The sequence below is a fragment of the Argentina silus genome (genome assembly GCF_951799395.1).
Source record: "Argentina silus genome assembly, chromosome: 12".
Taxonomy (NCBI): Eukaryota; Metazoa; Chordata; class Actinopteri; order Argentiniformes; family Argentinidae; genus Argentina; species Argentina silus.
The window spans coordinates 1,259,111-1,284,325 of record NC_139666.1 but is presented as its reverse complement, the minus strand read 5'-3'; the positions used below and the strand labels follow the sequence as shown (position 1 = coordinate 1,284,325).

General features: G+C 44.2%; 2 protein-coding genes across 2 annotated transcripts in view; one reads left to right on the top strand and one right to left on the bottom strand.

The window, feature by feature from the left end:
- Window positions 1–2,133: 2,133 nt before the first annotated feature.
- Window positions 2,134–16,205, bottom strand: wdr75 (WD repeat domain 75). Its single transcript, XM_083681933.1, has 21 exons — window positions 16,115–16,205; window positions 15,334–15,463; window positions 14,883–14,948; window positions 14,692–14,791; window positions 14,337–14,461; window positions 13,748–13,818; window positions 13,163–13,279; window positions 12,547–12,635; window positions 12,051–12,209; window positions 11,697–11,756; window positions 11,393–11,508; window positions 10,734–10,909; window positions 9,619–9,764; window positions 8,919–9,108; window positions 6,737–6,831; window positions 6,314–6,409; window positions 5,874–6,043; window positions 5,316–5,375; window positions 4,738–4,881; window positions 4,228–4,319; window positions 2,134–2,490 (listed from the first exon to the last, which is right to left on the bottom strand). The coding sequence occupies exons 1-21, from the start codon at window positions 16,198–16,200 to the stop codon at window positions 2,277–2,279; spliced, it is 2,502 nt and encodes an 833-aa protein (XP_083538059.1). The 5' UTR covers window positions 16,201–16,205; the 3' UTR covers window positions 2,134–2,276.
- A 688-nt stretch (window positions 16,206–16,893) lies between these two features.
- Window positions 16,894–25,215, top strand: part of stat4 (signal transducer and activator of transcription 4) — an 18,427-nt gene continuing 10,105 nt past the window's right edge. Inside the window, 8 exon segments of the mRNA XM_083682030.1 lie at window positions 16,894–17,013; window positions 17,469–17,597; window positions 18,095–18,230; window positions 21,196–21,294; window positions 22,132–22,224; window positions 22,438–22,516; window positions 23,841–23,926; window positions 24,419–24,570. Of these exon segments, the coding sequence (XP_083538156.1) occupies window positions 17,470–17,597; window positions 18,095–18,230; window positions 21,196–21,294; window positions 22,132–22,224; window positions 22,438–22,516; window positions 23,841–23,926; window positions 24,419–24,570 (773 nt within the window). The 5' untranslated portion in view covers window positions 16,894–17,013; window position 17,469.

Genomic DNA, 25,215 nt, shown 5'->3' with positions numbered 1-25,215 from the left:
AAAAAGCACATTTTTCATCAGAGGTTCTCAATCAATATTTTAAATTACCTGAGCGGCACCAGAACAACCAACTGTAATGTACTTTGTAGACTGTTCCAGCAGTGAGGTCCATCAAACCTAAAAGCAGATTTACCCAATTCGGTGGAGACCCAAGGAACCTTGAGAGTTAACCAACCCTGAGAAGGAGTTTGGTAACTTATGTTCTTATACTTCAATAATGAGGTTAGGTAAGCCGGGAGCTTATGCAGTAGGGCTTTGTACACAAATAGGGAGTAATGATGAGATCTACAGGACTTTAACGAGGTCCAGCCAACCTTTTGATAAAGGATGCAATGACGCTTTAAAACTATGACCTGTGAAGCGAAGGGCGCTATGATAGATGGAATCCCCAGGTTTAAGAGTCGTGGCTGCTGCATTCTGGTAGATGACGTCACCATAATCAAACACTGGCATGAAGGTTGATTGCACAATCCGCTTTCTGTTGTTCAGGGAAAGGCAAGGTCTATTCCCATAAAATAAACCCACCTTAAATCTTTTTAACAAGCTCCTCCGTATGTGTTATAAGGGAGGCCACACCCATTGTACATCATCAGATACATCATGTCAGCGGTAACAGGTGTATAACAGGTGTATAACAGGTGTATCAATTTCAGTTCAGCAGGTGCTCTCTGGAGGACAGTAAATGCAGACTGTGACTGACTGGTCGTGGGGGGAACAGCATATACAACAGAGTTAATGTACAGTGCCCTGCGTAAGTAATCTGACAGTGAAGCATTTGTTCTTCTTTTGGCTCTATACTGCAAAAGTTATAATTACTGCAAGGTTAATGAGGACCTCTTCACCCCGTACGACCCCGCTGCACAGGTCATCCACTGTTAATAAGGAAAAAAAGGAATCCTTCCTTCTTCTAGCATTGTGACTGCCAATAGCCCCTGGTCCTAGCATAGATTATTATTTGTTTCTTATGATGTCTGATGTATAGATGATTCACTTACTTTAGAAAAATGTACTTGTTGTAAGTCACTTTGGATCAATTTCCTGTATGTGCAAATATACTTGGCCAAATAAAATAATTCTGATTCTGATTCTGATGACTTCTACAGTAGATGACCGAAGAATGCTCACCATAGTAACTCACCATAATAACTCACCATAATAACTCGCTAACCTGTCTTAATTGATGGTGTAACGGCTGACAACAGCAAGTGGACAGAAACATCTTGTCTGCTTGAGTACAAGCATATGCCTCCAAATTCACTGAATGGTGCTTCACCATACAGTAAGATAAAGACACAAACCTGCTCCCAGAGCAACTAGGGACTTTTTCAAAGCCAAAAAGTGTAAAGTTCTTGACTGGCCACGTCAATCTCCAGATTTAAATCCAAGCTTTTGGAGCATCGAGCCAAAAGAAGAAAACTATTTTAACCATTCCATTACTTACTGTAACTAGTCAAAAGAACTAGTGGACTGTAACTAGTCAAAAGAACTAGTGGACTGTAACTAGTCAAAAGAACTGGACCAAGAATTAATCCTCATGGGGCACCCTTTGTTATGTCCAGAAAACCAGATTTAACACCATTTTACCCTAATTATTTCAAAAAAGGTTTAGGGTTAGGGAGGGGGCATGCTGGACTGATCATATAGATTTGACTAAAAAAGCTTTAATGCTTGGATTATGATACTATACAAGTGTGATCGTTAAACTCATAAGACATTTAAGTTATTAAAGAACCAATGTGTATCATCATTGAAATGACCATTGAACAGCTAAACACATATTACATACAATTAGTCATTGGAGGGTCAGGGGTTAGCACTATCAGGAGGGTCAGGATTAGCACTATCAGGAGGGTCAGGATTAGCACTATCAGGAGGGTCAGGATTAGCACTATCAAGCACTAGATAGCAGGAAAAAGTTTCAGGTATGGGGAAAAAAATGTGCTCCAGCTCCCAGAGGAGTGAAAGCCCCTTCATCCCCCTTTCATATCTGTTAAGTGTGCCAGGTATAAGGCACGGGGGGGTCTCGCTGTGGTGTGGGCCAGACACACTCAGGCCCCAAACAAACAATTTCACAATACAATAAAGTTGCTCCTTATAGTAGAGAAAAACAAACACATCTGTAGGTATTGTGTTAATGCAAGAATCCGTAAGCTTGACACATTTTCAAAAACTGAAATCCATTTATTGCATCAAAATCAAATCTGGGAAAAGCATGAGTTGGCAGAGTCATGTGTGTGTGCATGTGTATGTGTGTGTGTTATTGTGCATGGTCACGGTTAGGAGTCCAGGAGGCTGCTGAGCCAGCAGTTATCCTGTTTTCTAACCCTCCTCAGTTCCCTCTCCTGGGCTTTGGTGAGAACCAGAGTTGCAGAAACCTCGGCTGGCCCCCGTCTCACCAGCGTCCTGCAGTCACGGGGGTCAGCTTCCTCCTCAGAGTCCTCTTCCTCTTTATCACTCTCCATTTCCTCTTCTTCTGGTTTGTTTTCCTCTCTGTAGCCGTCAAAACGCAATCAGGAGGAAGAAAAGACTGGTGGTTAGTGATGAGGCAAGCCCTGGACCTGTGGTTAAACATAACAAAGCATGACAAAGCAAGTCTTCATAGATAAAACAGTGTTCCTCTATGAATAACACACATCTGGGTTATCTGGGTTTAAATCCTGAGTTTGCTGACCAGACCGACAGACTTCAGCAGGTTTGCACTCCAGACTCTTTTCTTCCTGAGGCATATTAGCCCACTTCCATCTCAATGTATTTGACTGTACTGTTGTTTCACCTTTATTTGACCACGTACAGTAAGTCGACTGAATCCATTCTCATTTACATAAATTACCTCAGAAAGCAAGAGAATCAAATTAACACGGTAAACAGTAAGACTTCAACTTGAAGCACCTTACATGTTTTATTGCCATATAAACATTCATAGCTCCTAGTATGCAGTCAAAGGGCATTATGAACACGTAAGAGATGAAATAGGACACGAGAAAGCTGTTATATATTTGTGGTACATATTACATCCCATTGTTCCTGCTTCCTTGTATAGTGACAGCGTCATTATGCCCCATGACTGCACCTAAGACACCATGAGACCGGGGCTCTACAGCACTTCAGAAAAGCATGCGTCAAAAAAAAACGTTACCAAGTGAACATTAAAGTTGGTGTGGAATTTCAATGTGTCATATGCCCCACTGGTCAAAGCATTTGGACACTTCTTAAGTTGCTTTCAGCTTGAACTCACTAACTGCCGAAGAATCCCGGAACCCTCCCCACCTAGAGTGCAGAGTGTTCTATATGGTGTTGACCTGGCAACAATACTTTAATTGTTTCCCTCCTAAAGACCTCTTCCTCCCCACTTACCCCCCTGTACAAGTTTCTCTACTGTAAATAAATAAATAAAAAAAAAAAAAAAAAAAAAAAAAAAAAAAAGAGTAATTATTCCTTCTTCTAGCATTTTGACTGCCAATAGCCCCTGGCCCGAGCATAGATTACTTTTTCTTATGATGACTGATGGATAGATGATTCACTTACTTAGACAAATGTATTTGTTGTAAGTCGCTTTGGATAAAGGCGTCTGCTAAATGCCATAAAATGTAATGCAAAAATGTAATTGGCTACAAAATGAAGCATCATAATGTGTGCATTCCCAGTGAATTAAGTCACCCTTGGCATGTTGATAATTGAGGCAACTTTATTCACCCTCGGCACTGAATGAGTTAAAACATTGTTCAGCCTATTTTCAGAGAGCAGCTATTCTGCCACGGCTTAACTCTGACATCACCCCATTCAGCTGAGTGACCCTTGACCCCGAGTAATGTCAACACGGACACCAGATTGTGTGCACGGTGTGGACAACAAACACCCAATGTGGAGTAAAATCACAGAATTTCAACATTTCACATTTTACTTGTAACCTGCATTTATGTGGTCCTCTGTGGCTCAGTTGGTAGAGCATGGTGTTAACAACGCTTAGGTTGGGGGTTTGATTCCTGCTGGGACCATCTATACTGAAATGTGTGCACTCACTGCAATGTTGGATAAAAGTGTCAGCTAAATGGCAGATATTATTATATGTCAACGTCATAAGAAAATACTAACTATAAAAACATTAAGGAAAGCGCATGGCCACGTTCACAATTCCAATCCTTCCAAGCATCTGATTTAGACCTGGCATGCATGTGAACACCTGTGGTCAGTGAGGTACCAGTGAACCCAGGAAGGAGAAAGACTCACCTGGCCTCCGTGTTGGAGAGGAGCAGGGAGCGGATGAACATGGAGCAGAGGAAGGAGGCCGAGGGCAGGACGTGAGCCGGGGTGTGCAACAGCTGAGGGAGAGAGACAGAGACAGAGACAGAGACAGAGAGAGAGACAGAGAGAGAGAGAGAGAGAGAGAGAGAGAGAGAGAGAGACACAGAGAGAGACAGAGAGAGACAGAGAGAGACAGAGAGAGAGAGAGAGAGAGGGGATGTAAGACGGGAGACAACTGAAGATAGATGTGTGTGTGTGTGTGTGTGTGTGTGTATGTGTATGTGTATGTGTGTGTGTGTGTGTGTGTGTGTGTGTGTGTGTATGTGTGTGTGTGTATATCTATCTAATATAATTGGGATTTGGGATCTGTACATGCACTATTTAGGTGTAGATGTTTCCAAGAAAATGGACCCAGCTGTGTGAGGTCCAAAACCTTTTCATGTTCTGAAGCCGGCACATTGGTGGCCAGTAATCCTTGTATGCAAACACACACACCTCCTTAATAGCAATGGACCCCTGTGGGAGCTGGGTCCTGTCTGTCAGAGGATTGACCAGGTTTTCTTGCTGCTGCTGCTGCTGTCTGTGTTTCCCTAGCAACAGGTAGAACGGCGTCACGGTTACGCTGTCGTCGATCACAAGCTGAAATAGAAAGTTGAAATGGTAAAACAACCGAGGAGGAAGTGGAGAATGCTGTACATTCAGTGACCTTTATCAGGAGGAAAAACACTTAGTCACACAGTCAACATTTTTACAGCTTTTGAAAGTTTTTTTTTTTTTTTTGAGTGGGGTCCCACTCTTAATTTTTTGTATTTTTATTGGATAAAGATAGTGAAGAATGACAGGAAAGTAAGGATGTCAAGCAGGGCGTGGGCCGGATTCCACATGGGCATATGAGTGCACTGTAGGTCGTCGTGCTAGACCACTGGACCCCCCCCCAGGCCATGGTGCTAGACCACTGGACCCCCCCAGGCCATGGTGCTAGACCACTGGACCCCCCCAGGCCATGGTGCTAGACCACTGGACCCCCCCAGGCCACGACATTTCGCAGCTTTTTAACAAAACAAGACTCTTACCTGTTTACTTGATGCTACCAGCCGATCCTCCTCCGTTTTAGTGCTGAAGGTCATCAGATCCTAGAGGTCGTCAGGTGACAGGAGAAGGTAGAGGCGGAGGGGACCAATGAGCACAGAGCATCAGTGGGACATGAGGCAGAGACACAAGCAGACACAAATCTCCCCAGTTGACTACAATGTTTTCTTTTACTAATTTAGCAATGCAGTTCCGTTCCTCTTTGGACACTGTTTAAATGGCCCCTGGTCTGAGCATTGATTACTTTACCTTATGATGACTGATGGATAGATGATTCACATACTTAAACAAATGTGTTTGTTGTAAGTCGCTTTGGATAAAGGCGTCTGCTAAATGCCATAAATGTAAATGTAATGTAAATGTTTAAATGGTAGCAGTGTTGGGTCAGGGTTAGGGTTGGGTCAGGGTTGGGGTCAGGGTTAGGGTCAGGGGTCAGGGTTGGGTCAGGGTGTTATATTCACCATGTGCTGGGTGAGGGTTGGGGTTAGGGTTGGGTCAGGGTCAGGGTTGGGGTAGGGTCAGGGTCAGGGTGTTATATTCACCATGTGCTGGGTGAGGAAGTAGAGCTGGGAGAGGTTGAGCCACTGGGCATGCTCCTCACAGCTCTCCAGCATCTCCTCCCGTGGAGCGAAGACGGCATGCTCCACCCTGCCCGCACACACGGCCTTCTGGGAACAGAGCGGTCGTGGCTCGCTGGGCTTGAAGACAAACACTGTTGGGGGGGGGGGGGGGGGGGGGGGGCACACAGGAGCGTTCATGAATGGAGCACATACTACTAAACACTCTGAGCAGGGGTGGCAACTTTCAGATCTTATTTGGGCAGTTTCCCAGACACAGATTAAGCATAGCCCTGGACGAAATCACCTACAATGGAAAATCTCCAGTATGGACGCTTTTTAATCTAGAATTAGTTTTTCAGGTTTTTTGAACGAGGGAAACAGAGCCTTGTTGGAGCTACGAGCTCTAGCAAGGGAGCACTCACAGTCTGAACTGCCGGACTGACAGCAGAAGGCGGCCATGTTCTCAGACAAGGGGTCAGCCAGGAGCAGGCTCACATCCATGGGTGTACTCCACTCCACTGAGAGAGGGAGAGAGAGAGAGAGAGAGAGAGAGACAGAGAGAGAGAGAGACATGTGATGGAAGGCTTAAGACTGTTGCTCTTATGCAAGTTCAGACATGTGCCGTCTCTCCATTGTGCGATTTCAGCCAGGCTGCAGACCAGCTGTGGCTAACCTGGGCAGAGCGGCTGAAACATGGCCAGTGGAGGCAAGACAGATATTATTATTATATTATTGACACACACACACACACACACACACACACACACACACACACACACACACACACACACACACACACACACACACACACACACACACACACACACACAGCAAGGCTGTCTTACATGAACAGGTGAGGAGGTTCCAGCAGCAGAGCAGGTTTTTGGTGGTGGTCCCCAGCAGGTACTTGGAACAGCTTAGCCGTCCAAAACAAAGGTCCCTGGTGGATCAAATGAGACCTGTTACAGCCCTTCTCTCTCTCTCTCTGTCTGTCTCTCACTTTCAAATACCCCCCCCCCCCCCCCCCCGCCTTAACCCTAACCCCTCCCCTCCCATCCCAACATATTTCACGGGATTAGTGGCATGGAGCTTTTCCATACCAGAGCTCCAACTGCAAAAACGCAGTCATCTGAAATAATGTCAGTTCACACCACATGCAGACACAACCTGAATTCCATAGGAGGCGGTTCCACAGGGCAGCTGTCAAAACAGTGCACAGGCACAGGGCCACTCTAGTAACTTACTAATAGAGAACCTCTGCCCCGCCATTTTGTTCTGGCACTTGCCTTCGTGCAGAGGTTCTCTATTAGTAAGTTACTTCAGTAAGATGAGCTAAATAATAAATACCAATGGAGTGGACTCCTGGTATAAGCTTAGGAAGCATCCTGGGAGTGGACTCCTGGCATAAGCTTAGGAAGCATCTTGGGAGTGGACTCCTGGTATAAGCTTAGGAAGCATCTTGGGAGTGGACTCCTGGTATAAGCTTAGGAAGCATCTTGGGAGTTGTGTACATCAGCCCTTAGAGGGATGGTTCAGCCCATTGTCAGCCCTTAGAGGGATGGTTCAGCCCTTAGAGGGATGGTTCAGCCCATTGTCAGCCCTTAGACAGATGGTTCAGCCGTAGGTTTACTTCAGGTAAAGTTAAGGAGTGCTCTTGGACCAGGACTGGTACATGGCACAGTACCTCTCGGCGACCCCCGGGTGCATCTGAATAAAACTCTTAATACCAAATGCTTCTTAAAGCCACTAGTGCATAAATGGGAACTTTACGCGAGAACAAGATTAGCGAAGCGGTTCATTTCAGGCGAGTGGAAGAGAAACCCCGTTCAGGCTTTCCTGTACTCTCTGACCTAGACAGAATGACTTGGCAAGATTCCATTCAAAGGACCAACTGAGGCTGCAGAGAAAGGTCTGTCCCAGAGAGAAAGGTCTGTCCCAGAGAGAAAGGTCTGTCCCAGAGTCAAAATGGAGGCCAGATATTCCTTTGTTTTCTCAGTCATGACTCATGGACTTTACGCGTCGTGATCAAGTGCCCTCTGTATTTCTGCTAGCGAGGTCAAGGTGACTAGCTGCTCTACACCCTAGACACGTCAATGTTTTTTTATTTGAGTTGAGTTTTGATTCACAGTGCATTTACTGATTGTTTTGCTCAAGCAGGCGGGTCGTCCTGTTGGTTGACAGCTGACAGCCTGCATCCAATTTCACGTGTAATTTTACTGAAACGTTGGAAGAAAAGGAAAAATTCCCCAAAATGTATAAACGCTGGTTATTATTATTATGTTATTATTATTATAATTATGTTATTATTTATTACCACCAGTGGGGACGCAACACAGCAAGAGGACGCAACACAGCAAAGGTAGATGCACCTTCTGACTGCCAATGGCCCCTGGTCTGAGCATTGATTACTTTGTCTTATGATGACTGATGGATAGATGATTAACTTACCTAAACAAATGTATTTGTTGTAAGTCGCTTTGGATAAAGGCGTCTGCTAAATGCCATAAATGCAAATGTAAATCTATCCCTCTGGTAACTGAACATAACCTTGTCTCTTCAACTGTCGAGTGCATCGACTGCCCATGCACACACAAGGAGGTTGTCCTCGGCAACAATAGCTGTAAACAAAGCAATATCTGTCTATTCTCTGTCTAGGGTAGATAGGGGGGGAAACGTCACATGGTCAGTCTGAACTAAAATCAATACTGTTTTCGAACCGCTGAGACTAAAGCTGCAGGTGTCATTTGAAAAAAAAGGTCACGAGTAGCAACTTGCTGTAAAAATCAATCATGTCCCTCGCTGTTGGTAAACACGAGGGGTGGAATGTCCAGCATGACAGCGCGTGCCGTCCTATTCGCCCTCCACTTCACCCCTTGTACACGTGCCAAGTTCCCCCCCCCTGCCTGATTGTTGCGTTGTTGAGGAGTTGCTCACCCTAGAGCATTTCATTCCATTGGATCCTGTATAGTGTGTAAATGACCATTAACATTTGATTTGAGTTGGTAAAGCGTGTGCATGTGTTCTCACCTGATGGCCCCTGGGGGTTGGGACAGGGTGGTCAGCAGCTCCCAGGAGGCGGAGTTCCACACCGTCACCACCTCCTGAAAGCCCACAGCCAATAGCGAGCCGTCGGCTGAGAAGCAGCAGAACCCAGGCCTCAGGTTGTGATAGGCGCCAACAAAGTCACATGACCAGGAGGCGCCCTCTTCTGGCAAAGCTGCGTAATTGTGTAGAGAAAAGAAATTTATGAATTTTACACGGTCACAATACACTGTGTAATAGATTAAAAACACACATTACGGCAATAAGAATGTGACATACAAAACTGGGTTGGCAGGCTGTTGCAGAGAGGCAGGGCTCTATGACAAACGGACCTGCCACCTTCTGCATTCTTTAAGAGATCCTGGGCGGTGATTACATTTCCTGCCCCCATTAGACTGAAGGAGATCTGCCACGTAGGCTGGAGCTCAAACACGAAGAGCTGCTGCAGAGCAGAGCTTTTCAAGGCTGGTCCTGGAGAGACCCACACAGGGCTGCAGGCTGCCAACAAGTCTGAGTCACGTGTATTAGTGCAGGGCTATAAAACACAAGCTCGCACACCCTTGTGGGCCTCCCGGACCAGGGGATTGAAGCACTGCCACAATAGAGCAACTGCTACACCGGTGCTTACACTGGCCACCTGATTTAAGAGGCAACATCAAAAGACGCTGCGCCAGGAACCGCTTACCCGTTTTGTCCTCTGCCAGCAGCCAGGCTTTGAAGTGATCGTCTTGGCTAGCCGTTACCAACATGGTGGTCCCGGCTGAGGGGCAGAAGCACATGGCCGTAATCCTGTCGTCGTGGGGGGCCGAGACGGTAGTATTCAGGACAAAGCTACGGGGTGGGAGAAGAGGGAGGGCGGGTGAGGAATGAAGGTCACACTCAGATATAAACAGGGCTTGGGAGGAGACTGCTGTAGGGGTGGGCAGTGGGAGCACACGGTCCGTGGTTTTTACGATGCCTGAATTTGCAGGGTTTTGGTCATTCATTTGGGGCCTTTTTTCAAAATGGTCTGTTCACATTGTCAACTGCCACCAAGGAGGTCATTCAGTTGCTGCTCATTGTGTACACCTAAAAGTGGGTACATTCCCTGACCAATCACCGTTTGTGGTCTGTTGCTTGGCAACCTGCTGTATGGCTTTATTTGTTGTATTCTATCTATAATACATTCACATTTATGCAAATTCATTTACTGCCAGCCATGATATCAATTACACATTTTTCCTTTTTATACTTCGTGTACTCATGAAGGAAAACAAGTGGCATCTGAGATAAACTAGACATGAGAAATGTCCTGAATCTATGAGGCTTTGACATTTAAGTCGCTCAGCTGCCACTGGCCACCCTCATCATCTGAAGGTTTCAACTGTGAATTAACAACTAAACTATGAACAATCTTACACACCTAACAGTAGGGACAGCACCATCTAGTGGACATAATATGGTACTACAGCAATGTCCAATGGGACATTAGACACACCTTCATTGACTGTCTCTCTCTCTCTCTCTCATTTGGATTCCTCCCATGAGAAAAGACCAATCACTGCAACACTAAATCTGACGTAGAACCAGATAACTGTGAACAAACTGCACTTCAAAAAATTCATGGTCTATCCTTGTGTTTCAGTGTCAGATGGACATCTCTTTTCAAATAAAGAGGGAGATATTACTCCACGACAAAAACTGACATTACTTGATCTAACAGATCTAACACTGTTTGAGTACTTGAGTACTTGAGTACTCATTCCGACCGGCAACTCTAGAGCTGCTGAAACGACAGAAACTCAGATGAAACTCCAGCACCTCTGGTTCTGCTGGTCGTACGCCCACATCTTCAGACTGATCTCCAGCTCAGAGCCCTTCTGCCTCCTCTCCTCCACCGTCGCCAGCCACCGCCCCTGGGCGTCGAAGGCGGCCGTGACCACCTCGAACTGGTCCAGCCCCTCCTGGTGAACGTACTCCTGCTGTACAATATCCAGCTGCAGGAAAGGAAACGTTTAGTTGTGTCCTTAGTAAAGGTTTCTCTCTTGATTGATAAGCTCGTATTGGGAACTGGGGCTGCGACTAACCATTACTTTGTTATCGATTATCCTAATCAATGAATTTACAAAAAAAAAAAAGCTTTTGAATGCAATAATATTGATATACCTTTTCCAAATGCATTGAAGTGTGTACTTTAGTACTTTAGTTTATATTGAAATTGTACCTATTCATAATATGATATGCCATTTAATATACGCCATTTAGCTGACGCTTTTAGCTGACGCTTTTATCCAAAGCGACTTCCATTACAGTGAGTGCATACATTTCAGTATATATGGTCCCAGTGGGAATGGAACCCACAACCTAAGCGTTGTTAGCACCATGCTCTACCAACTGAGCCACAGAGGACCAGGACCATATGACTGTCATAATGAGCTGTCATTTGATTACTTCCTGTGAACGATGAAGGCAATGCTTACATTGTACAGCTGCTTGTCATGCAAGAGAGAGTAGAACTGCAGATGCCCTGGTTTTCCGTTAAGCACTAAAGCTTTACTGCGTGGGTCAATCAGCAGGCCTGTCCTCACGCCATCGCCTGTAGGGGGAGGAGGGAGGGGGGGAATCGTCAAAGTCTAAGTACATGTCAATTGGAGGAAGCAGTAGGTGCATTCCCGAAACACACTTTCTGTGCAAATGACGGGGTCATTACATCACGTTGTGTTTCCTGAGATTAAAGACTTCTCCAGGTGTTGTGGAAGGGGGAGGAGGGGGGGCACTACTCACCTTTGACCAGTCCCTGAATAATAGCTGACACTTTGACACAACTCTGGATGATGGTGATCTCTTAGAAGGAGGAACAGAGAAAGAGGGACAGGGAAACAGAGAGGAGAGAGAATGAGAGGGTTAAGTCTACACAATACACTTGAGGGTACTTCCAAAAGTAAACACCGAGCTATTGGCAAGGGCACACGATGATGTCACACGATGATGTCAGGACAGCTTTTTAACGCTAGGTGTTTGGGGATCAAGAGGTGGGAGGAGGGCGGGTCAAGGGCGGGAGGAGGGGGGGTCAGGGGTGGGAGGAGGGGGGTCAGGGGTGGGGGGTCAGGGGTGGGAGCGCAGCCCGGCATTTCTTACTGTTGTCTGAGTGGGAGGTGGTGTAGAGGGACCCGTCAGGCGACACGGCGATGTGTGTGATGGTGGCGCCCAGGCGAGGCAGGAAGTCCTTCTGGTTCCCCTGGGTGTAACTCCACTGGACCAGGACCGACTCCATCCCCCCGCTGAGGAGGTTGGTGCCTGCAGGAACAACAGGGAAAACAAGTCAACATTGAGTTACCGTGCAGGTTGCCAACGATGCCAAAGACCGCCGAGTGTTTCCTTGTCGAAACCCCGCCATTTATTTTACAGAATTTTGGGCTGTACAGATTAAACAAAACAGATGCTTCAGTTGACAAATGTTTGAACAAAAATGTCGACGTCAGGGTGAGTGACAAGTAGACAAATAAACAAATAAAAACACTCTTAAAGCGATTAGCACAGTTTTATTTATGGGAATGGCAATTTGCACAGTCAGGGGTCATACAGTCAGGGGTCATACAGTCAGGGGTCATACAGTCAGGGGTCATGGGTTCACCTTCTGGTGTGAAGCACATTGTGTTGACAGGACCATGGTGCCAGTGGAGGGTAGAATACGTATACTCCTTCTTCTGCTCGAAGTTTCTCCTGGTAAGAGAGAGAGAGAGAGACAGAGAGACAGAGAGAGAGAGAGAGAGAGAGAGAGAGAGAGAGAAGAGAGAGAGGACAGACAGTATTACCCAAAGAGGACTGAAATAAAGCTGATGAAACTCGGGGTCATCCCTGTGTGTATTGCTATTTCCTCCATGATCTGCTTTTAATGAGCTAATAAATTCAACCTGATATTATCAATCAAACGATCAATTAATCGAAACCAGTGGTGGGTTACAACGGTGACTTTCGGTTCGTATGACACAGAAAGTTACAAAGTAAGACGTTTAGAATTAACCTAACGGAGCCCCCTTTCTTTCTATTCCTTTTAATGGAGTGGAACCCCAGTCTCCTGCTCACATCTCTTACGCTTCATTGAGACAGATTAGAAACTGAGAGAGACCCAGATGAGGTGGAGAGTCTAAACGCAGGAATGGAACCCTGGTCTGTGAGTCAATAAAAAGAAGACATAGATATTAAAAAAAAAAAACATCTGTGAGTTGTCTTCTTCCAGCACTACTCACCAGAGGCGGATCTTGCCGTCCTGGTGGCCGGTGGCGATGCAGTCATCTTTTGGGTGGCAGGCGATGCAGATGAACTCGTTCTGCGCCCCCTTCTTTCTCACTGCACTCAGAGAAAACCTGTTTCCCCACACAGACAACATAATAAATATCTTTTTTAGGGCATTTCTGCTTTTTATTGGGATAGAGATAGTAGAGATTGACAGGGAGGATGGGAGAGATGACATGCAGGATATGTCGATGGCCGGAATCGAACAAGGGACCTTGCGATGATATGGTATGCGCCTTAGTGTGCTACGCCACTGAGCGCCCCACATAATAGATTGAAGTGAGTGTTGTGGCTGAAGTCATACACTACTGTATGTGTTAATGAATTGTATCCACTAAGCAATGTTAGGATGTCAAAATCAAGTTCTCCATAAAATATTGTATGAATGTTATGAGTCTTGATTTATAATGTATAATGAATATATAATGAATTTGGTTTTATAGATTTGCTTTAATCTCAAAATCACAATCTGAGGACTGGCCACAGAACACAGACTAGGATTAAAGGACTAAATCCAGACAGGGCCGACTATCGCTTACCTGAAGGACTTCTGCTTCTTGAAAAAGAATACCTGGAACTGTAAACCTTGGGCAGAAGCGATGTATTCACCCTTTGGGAATGAACAACATGACATTGTTTAGGTGAGGTGCTGGAAAATGTCGAAAGTACAACATTTTCAAATGCCAATAGCCTTAATGTCCTTCATAACTGTAGTAGTAGTAGTAGTAGTAGTGGTAGTAGTAGTAGTAGTAGTAGTAGTAGTAGTAGTAGGTACACAATGTCTTGAGAAAAACATAACATAGTGAGAACAGTTTGAACCCTTCAGTGCATACAAACAGCAAATACAGGTGGATGAGTAGAGGCAAGGGGGCTGATGTGGTACTGACCGTAAACGTTGAACTGCATCATCATAATAATAATAATAATAATAATATAGTATATAATACTAATATACACCATTTAGCTGGTGCTTTTATCCAAAGCGACTTACATTACAGTGAGTGAATACATTTCAGTATATATGGTCCCAGCGGGAATCGAACCCACAACCTAAGCGTTGTTAGGGCTGTGCTCTACAACCAAGCCACAGAGGACCACGACAACTGCATGAACCCCTGGTGTACGTACCCCCCTGCCGAAGGCATTAGCCCCAGGGTTGGGGCTGACATCAGTGAGCACGCAGGACAGCTCCCGGGCCTCCACCTCCTGGTCCCCGCAGTGGGGCAGATGCACAGCCACCAACTGGAAGGCCTCTGGATCAGACCGAGGCAGTAGAAAGGTTAAAACTTTATAAACACTTAACTAGGGCTGTGGGGTTATATGATGTATTGATTTCTGTATTGAACTGTGTTGTGTTTTTTTATGTGTTGCTTTGTTATTGTGTAAATATTGTGGACAGGGTGCTCCTGCAAAAGAGCCCTTGTTCTCAGTGTGTTTCCCCTGTAGAAATAAAGGTTAAATAATATCTTAAGTTTTAACTTACCAGATTTTTTGTCGCTGGGTACGGGGACAACGATAAAAACAACTCCCCCATGTTTTTCTTGGACATGTATGGAGTAGATAGGATATCCAATGATAAAGGTCTGCAAAGGATCACAATTGGTCATTTATACAAATGCGGAACAGTGAGGGCAAGAGACCAGGTTATGTGAAGAACCGACGTGCAAGCAGTACCTTGATGAGAATGCCGTCTGTATAATCCCACAACCTGACAGTGCCGTCTGCCGAACAAGAATAAGCCTGCAGGAGAGAGAATCAGAATATGAAAATCTGAACATAAAAAAATACATTTCCCAACCAGCATAGAATGGGCCCAGTACATGAAACATCAACAACATGTCACACCATCACACATAGTGGTTGACGAACCTGTAGATGGTTAGTAGGATTGGTTGACAAACCTGTAGATGGTTAGTAGGATTGGTTGACAAACCTGTAGATGGTTAGTAGGATTGGTTGACAAACCTGTAGATGGTTAGTAGGATTGGTTGACAAACCTGTAGATGGTTAGTAGGATTGGTTGACGAACCTGTAGATGGTTAGTAGGATTGGTTGACAAACCTGTAGAGTGTTAGTAGGATTGGTTGACAAACCTGTAGATGGTTAGTAGGATTGGTTGACGAACCTGTAGATGGTTAGTAGGATTGTGGACGACACCGGTCACCAGGTCTGTGTGTCCCTGCAGATCATGGATGCATTCCTCAGTAATGGTACTGTACACTTTCACAGACTCCCCTGAAGCACACAATAGGAATCTGCCCCCCAAAAAAACACAACAGAGAGAAACTGATCAATGACAAATACAATAAGCCAGCTGGCTAGCAATATCGTTCATGCAACGCAAAGACAACGACTGTTTATTAGCCATGAAATCAATTCTCATCAATTATTGGAATGTGGTAATTTTTGGCTACTAATTCTTGCCTAATTTCGAGGCTACCAGCCGCTCCAAGTTCCCTGATCAGCAAAAGGTAAAACCAAGTATCATCACAACTATTGACTTGAGTTTCATTTTGCAATGAAAATTGCCGGTGTCAATGACTGTAAAGATGTGTGATCCGTTCAGAACCCTTCAGTAGGTGTTCCTCCAGACAGGTGAAGGGGGTGAAGCTGCTGGTCTCTGGCCGGCAGCAGGTCCCACACTCACCTTCCAACACACCTTCATACACACCTAGCTGGCGGATGTCCATGTGAACATATTGTCAAAAAGGATCCAAACCAACCTACGGTGTGGTCTTTTCTATATTATTGGTCCTGGGCTTCCAACTTGGGTTTCGGGCTCCCAGCAGCTCGCTCTCTAGCTACGAAGTAAACACCAGCACTTCGCTAGTCCCTCACTTCCATTATGTCGCTAACTAGTTCTAGTTAGTATCTCGCTAGCTAATGACACACATACACATACAAACCTGGAGTCGTAAGTAATAATTGGCTCTCTGAAGTTTATTTTGCTTCCACCGCTGTGAACCACGCGGATTTCGCCGTGCGCCACCATGTTTCTGCACCTCAACTTTGACCCTTCCACCCTGACCCGCAGCCGGGGTCTGCCCTCCGCTGCCGCTGCCGCTGCCGCCGCCCTACCGCCGCCGCCTGGGCTGGAGGGTGAACTACAGGCGGGGAGGAACCAACTCCTACCCGCCCCAGCCCCGTTTCACTTCAAAAGGAAAACAATACACTACGGACACTACGTCCGTGGATGCTCCCTTTAACAAAACCTTCAATAAGTCCTTGATTCCCTTCACTGTCAGGCCTTCTCTCCTTCTCTCCGTCCCCCTCCCTACTGCTCCCGCTGCTTCAACACATGCGCCTGGTTCCAGTTCCTCAGTACCAGAACTCCTGTCAGGTGCTTCCCTACTGACCCAACAATTCAGCGCTTAAGACAGTCAAACATATTTGCGTTGTTGCGTTGCCACATTTATTATTATTATTATTATTATTTTATTTTTTTTAAAACACTTGTTATTCTCATTCATCATAAACTAGTGTTGTTATGTGTTTATTCCATTCCACCACACATGATGATATATATCATCATCAACTTATTGACCACTGTAATCATATGAATGAAAATATAGTTTTGGCCTAAATGTTTGAAGAGTTAACAGGAACCTGTGTCAGCTGTGATGGTTGGCGTGTAGGCACATGTTTCCAGTAGAGGCTCAGGTGAGAGGAGAGGGGAGGACAGAGCCGATGACGAACATCGAAAGGAGGCCACACATTTAAAACGAAAGTTGGGGAAGGAAATAAATGCACATGCTTTGGGTGCCGTGGATATTTCTAACAAAAAAACCGCCGAGTCCAAACACAGGTAGGCTTTACCAGACTATGAAATTCTATAAGTTTGATGATTTCAATGATGACCCTGAAGATGCGCTAGTCCGAATTTAACTTAAATTAAAAATAGGTCAATAACAAAATATAGGCTTGTTAACATGCTTGATAGGCCTACATTGGGCTTTCAAATAGACAAGGAACATTCTATAGAATAGTGTATTAAGTGTATATTTAGCCCATTGTTGCGAAATTATAGACCCCTTTGTGAATTTCCGAATGTATTTGTTTTTAATATGTTGTTATTGTTGTAACAAAATATGAAATATATGTGTTTTCATGAAATGGATGACAGCCAGAGCATAATATAATATGGTTGCTATATATATAAATCGTCAGATACATTTTTGTAGACACACCTTCCATATCGTTCATATGTAAGTCTTACCGGTTTGAAGCGTACTGTAATGTTGTGGGTAAACCGTTCAACAGCATGAGTCAGTGGAAACAGATTCAGCAGTTAGAGATCAGATACCTGGAGCAGGTGGATTTCCTCTACGATGACAACTTCCCTATGGACATTCGGCAGGAGCTGGCCAACTGGATTGAGAGCCAAGACTGGTGTGTGTGTGTGTGTGTGTGTGTATGTGTGTGTGTGTGTGTGTGTGTGTGTTGTTGTTCTTGTTTGTGGTTAGGAGTGTCAATGGGTCTTACTACACTACTTGTGAGATATCATGTTTCCTTCAGACAAGCATATTCACATACTTGCATTCCCACAGCATGTGCTACGTTTTAATCCAATATAGACTCATTGTACTTGGGTAATGAACATACAAACAACCACACACAACAGTTAATTACAGAATATGACATTCATGGAATAGGTTGATCTTGATTTAGATGAATGGGGGATGAATAGATGAACAGTAGATGATTTATAGCCATGATTTAAATGTTCTCATCACTTATTGCCTGAGCACAAAATGTCATGAAATCTGATACAAAGTGACAAAGGTGTGTGTGTGTGTGTGTGTGTGTGTGTGTGTGTGTGTGTGTGTGTGTGTGTGTGTGTGTGTGTGTGTGTGTGTGTGTGTGTGTGTGTGTGTGTGTATTTTCAGGGACACAGCTGCAAACCATGAATCCATGGCCACAGTCCTCTTCAACAACCTCCTATCTCAGTTGGAGAGGAAGTGTTCTCAGGAGCAGAACTTCCTTCAAAGACACAACCTGAAGATCATCAATCAGCAGATACAGGTGAGGCTCTGACCAGGACACAGGTTACAGGTGAGGCTCTGACCAGGACACAGGTTACAGGTGAGGCTCTGACCAGGACACAGGTTACAGGTGAGGCTCTGACCAGGACACAGGTTACAGGTGAGGCTCTGACCAGGACACCAAGAGGAAAGAAAAGAGAACAAATCTGTGCTCTCCTTCTGTTTTATAGACCATAGTATTAGACCACATCTTTTCAATGCTATACTGATGACACCACAGCCTTGACACCTTCCCGAGGGCTTATAAACATTTGGTCCATCGGGGGAGGAGTCATTTGAAGAAAAGGGGGGCAGAATTGATATCTCCCCCTTCAGCAGTAGATAATAAGAGTTCAATGTAAAAAGTCAATTGCACTGCAATCACTGTTGCATGTGGATGAATGTGGATGGGGAAGTGAAAGGGCTGCATGTGTCACCTTTAGGGATCGGCTTGGAAGCATAATGGCATTCCTTGTACTGTAGGAGCTTTCACTTCAGGTGAATGCCATTTTGTTTCAATGCTTTGTTCTTTGAGGCCTCCTGCTGAGTGTTAGATTCAAAGCATACAGGAAATGGTTGTCTGAGGGCCTTACTTACCTCAACTTACTCAGAAAGAATTATGTACACCTTTGCAAAATGGAACCTTGTGGTTCAATTTCCGCTACAGCATGTGTATGCAGAATTGTGTATGTGTATGCAGAAGTTGTGATTTTTCTTAGCTGAAATAGCAGGACAAGTGGGAGGAGATCGGTTGAGAGGTTGGTCTTTGGGTGGAGGTTGTGTTTGTTATTGTTTATCCTGTGTGTGCTATGGTAGAGTGGCTAGGTCTTACAGGAAATGAAACTCAACCGTACAACTTTCGCTGGAATACTGTGTTCCTGCCAGCTTTGGTGTATGACATGGTCCTCTGTGGCTCAGTGGGTAGAGCATGGTGCTGACAATGCTGAGGTTGTGGGTTCAATTCCTGCTGGTACCATCTACACTGCAATGTAAGTTGCTTTGGATAAAAGCGTCAGCTAAATGGCATGGTAGAAGAATGTCAAGTCATGATAGAACTGTGAGAACTCACATGTAACATGATAACTGTGTAGCAGCTGTATCATTCATTCACAAATTCAGTCAAAGGTGAAAGTTTTTGCAAGTCTGTGATTGATTCATGTTGTTCCCAGACACTTGCTCGGAAGGTCTGGTGGACCAACGCATTAAACTTTGATTCGGAGCCGCAACTTGCAGTTGTGTGATTAGCTGAAATCAAATAATGACAAATACTTGACTCAGTAAATTCAGTCCCACTAAGGCCAAGTTTGGGTCATTGTTATTCCAGGCTTATATGTGCTGTGTGCAAAAGTTTGGGGACGAGGTTTGTGAATGATCAACCATTGATCATCAGAAGTAAAGGATCATTAATGAAATAATGTAGTAGTACTAAATGGTGTCATATAGACAGTATGATCGGTATGGGTTTTGTAACACGTGACTACCCACTGTGCAAATATGATAATGTAAAGATGTGTCAATGTAAAGATGGAAACCAAGGTTATACTGCATCACCCTACAGTTGGGAAGAGTGAGCGGTACTGAGGTTGAGGGGATTTCGCATGTTCAAATTATTAGTGATGTTTGCACCAGTTGCCGTAATGGTGTTGTTGTAATAGGGCATTGCGTGGGTACATCAAAACCGCCTCGGGTTGCACACTCAAACCAGTAGTCACGAATGGAGGCGAAAAACATACAGTTTCACACTTTCCCATCAGAACTTTCCCTTGTGTCACGTCTAAACAGGATAGGCCTTTCGTAGAATACAGCCAAGTTCAGTTCTCATGATATTCGTCATTCATCTTTTGCACATCAGAGATCCAAAACAACACAGGCTCTGTGTTTGGAATGATTCTCAAAGGATGCGTAATCATGATAACTTTTTGGTTTTGCTTTCATGTCTGTTCCCGGTTCTGCTTCATTCCTTCCCCACATGCGCGTACATGATTGCTTTTACCTTTAGAGTAAAATGAATGCACGATTCAAAGTTGCTCAAGGAATTACGGTAATAAATATAATAAATCTAATACTTAATACGTTTTGATAAGAATACAGCACTTTATTGTCTATTGAATTTCCATAACATTTAAATTGTATTTGGCCCTCTGTCTTCAAAGGTATGAATTGGGTTTTTTAAACAGGCGGACAGGACGTGCAACAATATTTCTTAATTATATGTATAAACAAAACACATATAGATTTAGTACAACAGACTCTTGTTGAGGTCTGAAAATACAGTAGTTACTGCAGAGATGATGAATGCGCTAATAGATACTTTCCAGTGGAAACTGGTACAAATTTGAGACTTCATTTGAGACCACCTCCCACAATGTACAGTAGAGAGAACTAAACATGAGCTCTTAGAAAACACTCGAACAAGACAAGTCTGTCTAATCTCGTACTCTGTTCATCATTAGCCGGCTTTCCACAGAGGGGCTTACGCTGTGTGCCCGTGTGTGCCAGGACCAATGGCTTTTCCACAGTCACATCAATGGTGCTTCCTCCGGGTCTATTCAGTGCTTCCTCCGGGTCTATTCAGTGCTTCCTCCGGGTCTATTCAGTGCTTCCTCCGGGCTTTGAGCCTCCTCTACCCCCTGGTCCTTATGAGGCCACAGGGGGCTGGGGGCACGGAGGATTACACGGGCTGGGGGCACAGAGGATTACAGGGCAGGATACTGTTACCAACCAGGTACTTTAGTTGGGTAGCGAACTTGGTGGATGGGCAGCATAATCAAAGTTAGCTCGCTGTAACTACCTACACAAACTAATTGATTTGAATAGTGCTTTTTACAAATAACATTACCCTAAACTGCTAAAGTTACCTGTTGAGGAAACCGAAGGATTTGAAATGTTTGCCACCTGCAGAGTTCGCCACCTGCAGAATGTAATGTGTGTGTGTGTGTGTGTGTGTGTGTGTCTCTCTCTCTCAGGTGAAATACAAAGCCACCCCTGTCCTCATGGCCGGAGTGATCTCCAGTTGCCTTCGAGAAGAGCGACGCATCATCTCCACAGCCAGCATGCAGGAACAGGTGAGTCACACTGTTACGAAACCTGGAAAGGCAGAAGGGGAAAGAGTGACAGGGTTAAACCGTAAACGCGTACATTAAAATCAGCACATTTTTGTAAACGGTGGGTAAAACCGTTTTTTATTCACCATAAAAAAAGATGCTTCAATTCAAAGACGTATATGCTCCATTAAATTCCTCCTCCTTTGTGTAAGAACAATAGCAAAATAAGTTTGAGTGTCTGTCTGGTGTCTGGTTACTATGGGGTCAAAGTAGAGATTCTCAGCTTTAATTCAATGTTGTTGTTTTTTCAAATTGGGTTCACCATTTAGATAGATATTTTTTCAACATGCTCCCCCTATTTCAGGGCTCCAAAGTATTGCAAAAAATAATATAATGTCGAAATAAAGTACTCATGTTTTTGGTATTTGGTCGACAATCCTTTGCATGCAATAACTGCCAGAAGTCAGCAACCATTGACCCACCAGACGCTGGGTGTCTTCTCTGGTGATGCTCTGTCAGGCCTGGACTGCAGCCATTCAAGATTCAAGATTCAAAGTGTTTATTATCATATGCACAGTAGAAAACATGTTTCCCTGTACAATGAAATTCTTGCTTTGCTGTCCACAGAATGCCAACCAATGTAAAATGTACAATACTAAAAAATATACAATATATACTAAACAAAATGTACAAGATAACAAAATTTAAGGCAGCCATCTTCAGTTGTTGTTTGTTTTGAGGTCTTTTTGCCTAAAATCTTGAAGTAGATTGTGTAGATGACAAAAGTGTTGAGGCATTACTAAAAGCACCAAGTAGTGATTTTAATCCAACTAAAGGATTAATACGTCTTTTTGACAGGGACCGTTGGAGAAGTCCATGCAGAACTCGGTCGCCTATGAGAGGCAGAAGAACTTGGACAACAGGGTTGCAGTGATCAGGAGTAGTGTGCAGGTAACTACGTGTACGTGTACGTGTATGTGTACGTGTACGTGTAAGAGGCGTTTTCATGTAGAGAATGGTCACTTTTTGTTGGTTCAAAAGTTTTGGCATTGGGAACCAGACATTTTCTTACGCTTTCCTCCTCCTCCTCCTCCTCCTCTTTCCTCCTCCTCCTCCTCCTCCTCCTCCTCTTTCCTCCTCCTCCTCCTCTTTCTCTCCCATCAGATGATGGACCAGGCGGTGAAGTACATAGAGGACATGCAAGACGACTTTGACTTCCGCTACAAAACACTCCAGTCTCGAGGTGAGCCTCGTTTAACATGGCCCCTCCCCTTATTAACCAAGTACAAATCACCTTAGCCAGTAGAAACACATTAAGTTAAAACCAGAATGTCTTTAGTCCACTCTTGCACAGGGGAAGATTATCGGCAGGTCCTTTCTGTAAATAATGCCATAATGTCACCAAGCCGTCTTCAGAGGCATCTGTGCTGATGACCGCTGTCTTTGAAGGCCTGCATCGGCTCAAAGCCATTGGTTGTGTATGTTCTGTCCCCTCCCAAGCTCTTATTATGCTTCATAGAATAGAAGAGAACATTCTACATGGAAGATTAATCCCAAGAGTAGGACAACAACAACAACATAATAGCCTACACAACATATCGACAATTCCTCTGACAAAATACCGCCTAGGAGTTATTACAATAATAACCAGTCAGTAAAGGTGTGCGATAAATAAAACTGTTTAAACCAAAAAAAAGTAAAGTTTTGTATTCTGTTGAGTGGAGAAATTCCAGTACAGGTCCCACATTCACCGTCAGTGAAGCTGCTCTACTATTGAGTCATGAGGTTAAATCCTAACCCTAACCCTAACCTTAACCGTCAGTGAAGCTGCTCTACTATTGAGTCATGAGGTTAAATCGAAAACTGAGAAGTGAGTCACCTACAGTTTCTACATGTTCTGCTGTGAAGTAATTTAACCCTAACCCTAAAAACCTAGGAGGATTTATTGTAATCTAACTAAAAACCTAGGAGGATTTATTGTAAACGTAATAGCCTCTTCAGAATCAGAATATCAGAATAATTTTATTTGGCCAAGTATATTTGCACATACAGGAAATTTACTTGGTGAGGTTGGTGCATGTATGTATGTATTTGTTGTAAGTCGCTTTGGATAAAGGCGTCTGCTAAATGCCATAAATGTAAATGTAAATGTAAAATGTAAATGTCCATGGACATAAAAAACAAATAGCAAATATTAACAAGAAATTTACAAAATAGCAAAATCTTAACAAAATAGCAATAACAAATTTACAAAAAAGAGCAGCAGAACAATCCATCTTGAGGATTGATAATAGGCTACTCAGTCTCACGAGGCTCGGAGACAGAAGGGGCGGAGACAGAACACCAAGACATCCCAGTTTGTGCCGCGCCATTTTACCTACGCCTCGGTAGAAGGGGCGGAGACAACGTGACGCGGGAGAGGACGAGGACACCTCAGCTCCTACGACCACGATTCCTTTCATCCTCGTTTCCTCGTCCACTCTCCTTGATTCCTCTCCTCATTTCCCTGTGACACGTGAGTGGAGGATGAGAGGAAGTAACTGAGAACGGGCTTCTGTGTCCCTCAGATCCGGCAGAGAGGAACACTGAGGTCATCAAGCAGGAAGTGACACGACTGCAGGAGATGCTGAACAGGCTGGACTTTAAGAGGAAGGTAGGTGACTACTGGTCATTCACACTGTTCATTCACACTGTTCATTCACACTGGGAACTAATGGGTTAAATCAGCCTTGTTCATCACAGCACAACAATTTTACACACTCGTGTGACTATGGTAACATTTAATAACTTAAATACTGTACAGTATTTGTTAAAAAGGAAGTTTTTTAGGATATCCTAGTGAATATTTTGTGAGAGCTACATTGTTTGTGCGCGTGTCTCTGCACCCTTGAAATGTTACCCATGGTCTTGAAATGTTACCATGGTCTTGAAATGTTACCCATGGTCTTGGACAAACCAGTCTTCCACATTGGAGTAAAAATGTGTCAGAGACCAAGTCACGCAAAATGTGGTCTTGATACCGGTCTCGAATATTACAACCCCAATATTGTTGTGCAAGCGAGTTTGAATCCCTGGTCGGCCCAACAGGAAAGGACTCCATTAGACATGGAGCTGCTATTTGATACCCTTTTAATCCCTCCCACAGGAGATTCTGTCTAAGATGAGTGATGTGATCAAGGAGATTGACGCGCTGATGACCTCTCCTCTCAACCCTGAGCTGATGGATTGGAAGCGCAGGCAGCAGATTGCCTGCATTGGGGGTCCACAACTCACCGGACTGGACCAGCTTCAGAACTGGTACTGTAAAACACACACACACACACACACACACACACACACACACACACACACACACACACACACACACACAATTTGTGTGCCTGAGTTTGAAGATTTCATCTTTACATACCAGACCATTCATTAAAGTGACAGTAGCAGTAGTCTTTTGTCTGCCTCTTGCTGCCTCAACCCTGTTTAAAGACCCACTGGTGTCCTCTTCTCACATGATGTCACAATATCAACATGTTTAAGTTTGATATCAACATTATCCACTTTTAAAACCATTAATATAAACTTGATATCAAGGATAATAATGTTGCTGCTATTAAAAACTATTTCCAAATAGATCAAGCTAATTTTAAATCCTTGATTGAAAATATCCTTTTAAGGTATTTCCAAATACATTCCAATATTCAGTTACACCCATTTTCAAATGAACATTTGACAGTTACATTTTTTTGCCTTGAAGCTAATTGAAATACTTGAAATACAATTTTGACCCTGGTGAAGAAATAACTAAACACAAACACCAGAGATCTCAACACATTAGTTATCTCTCTCTCTGTCTCTCTCTCTCTCTCTCTCTCTCTCTCTCTCTCTCTCTCTCTCTCTCTCCCCTCTCTCTCTCTCTCTCTCTCTGTCTCTCTGTCTCTCTCTCTCCCT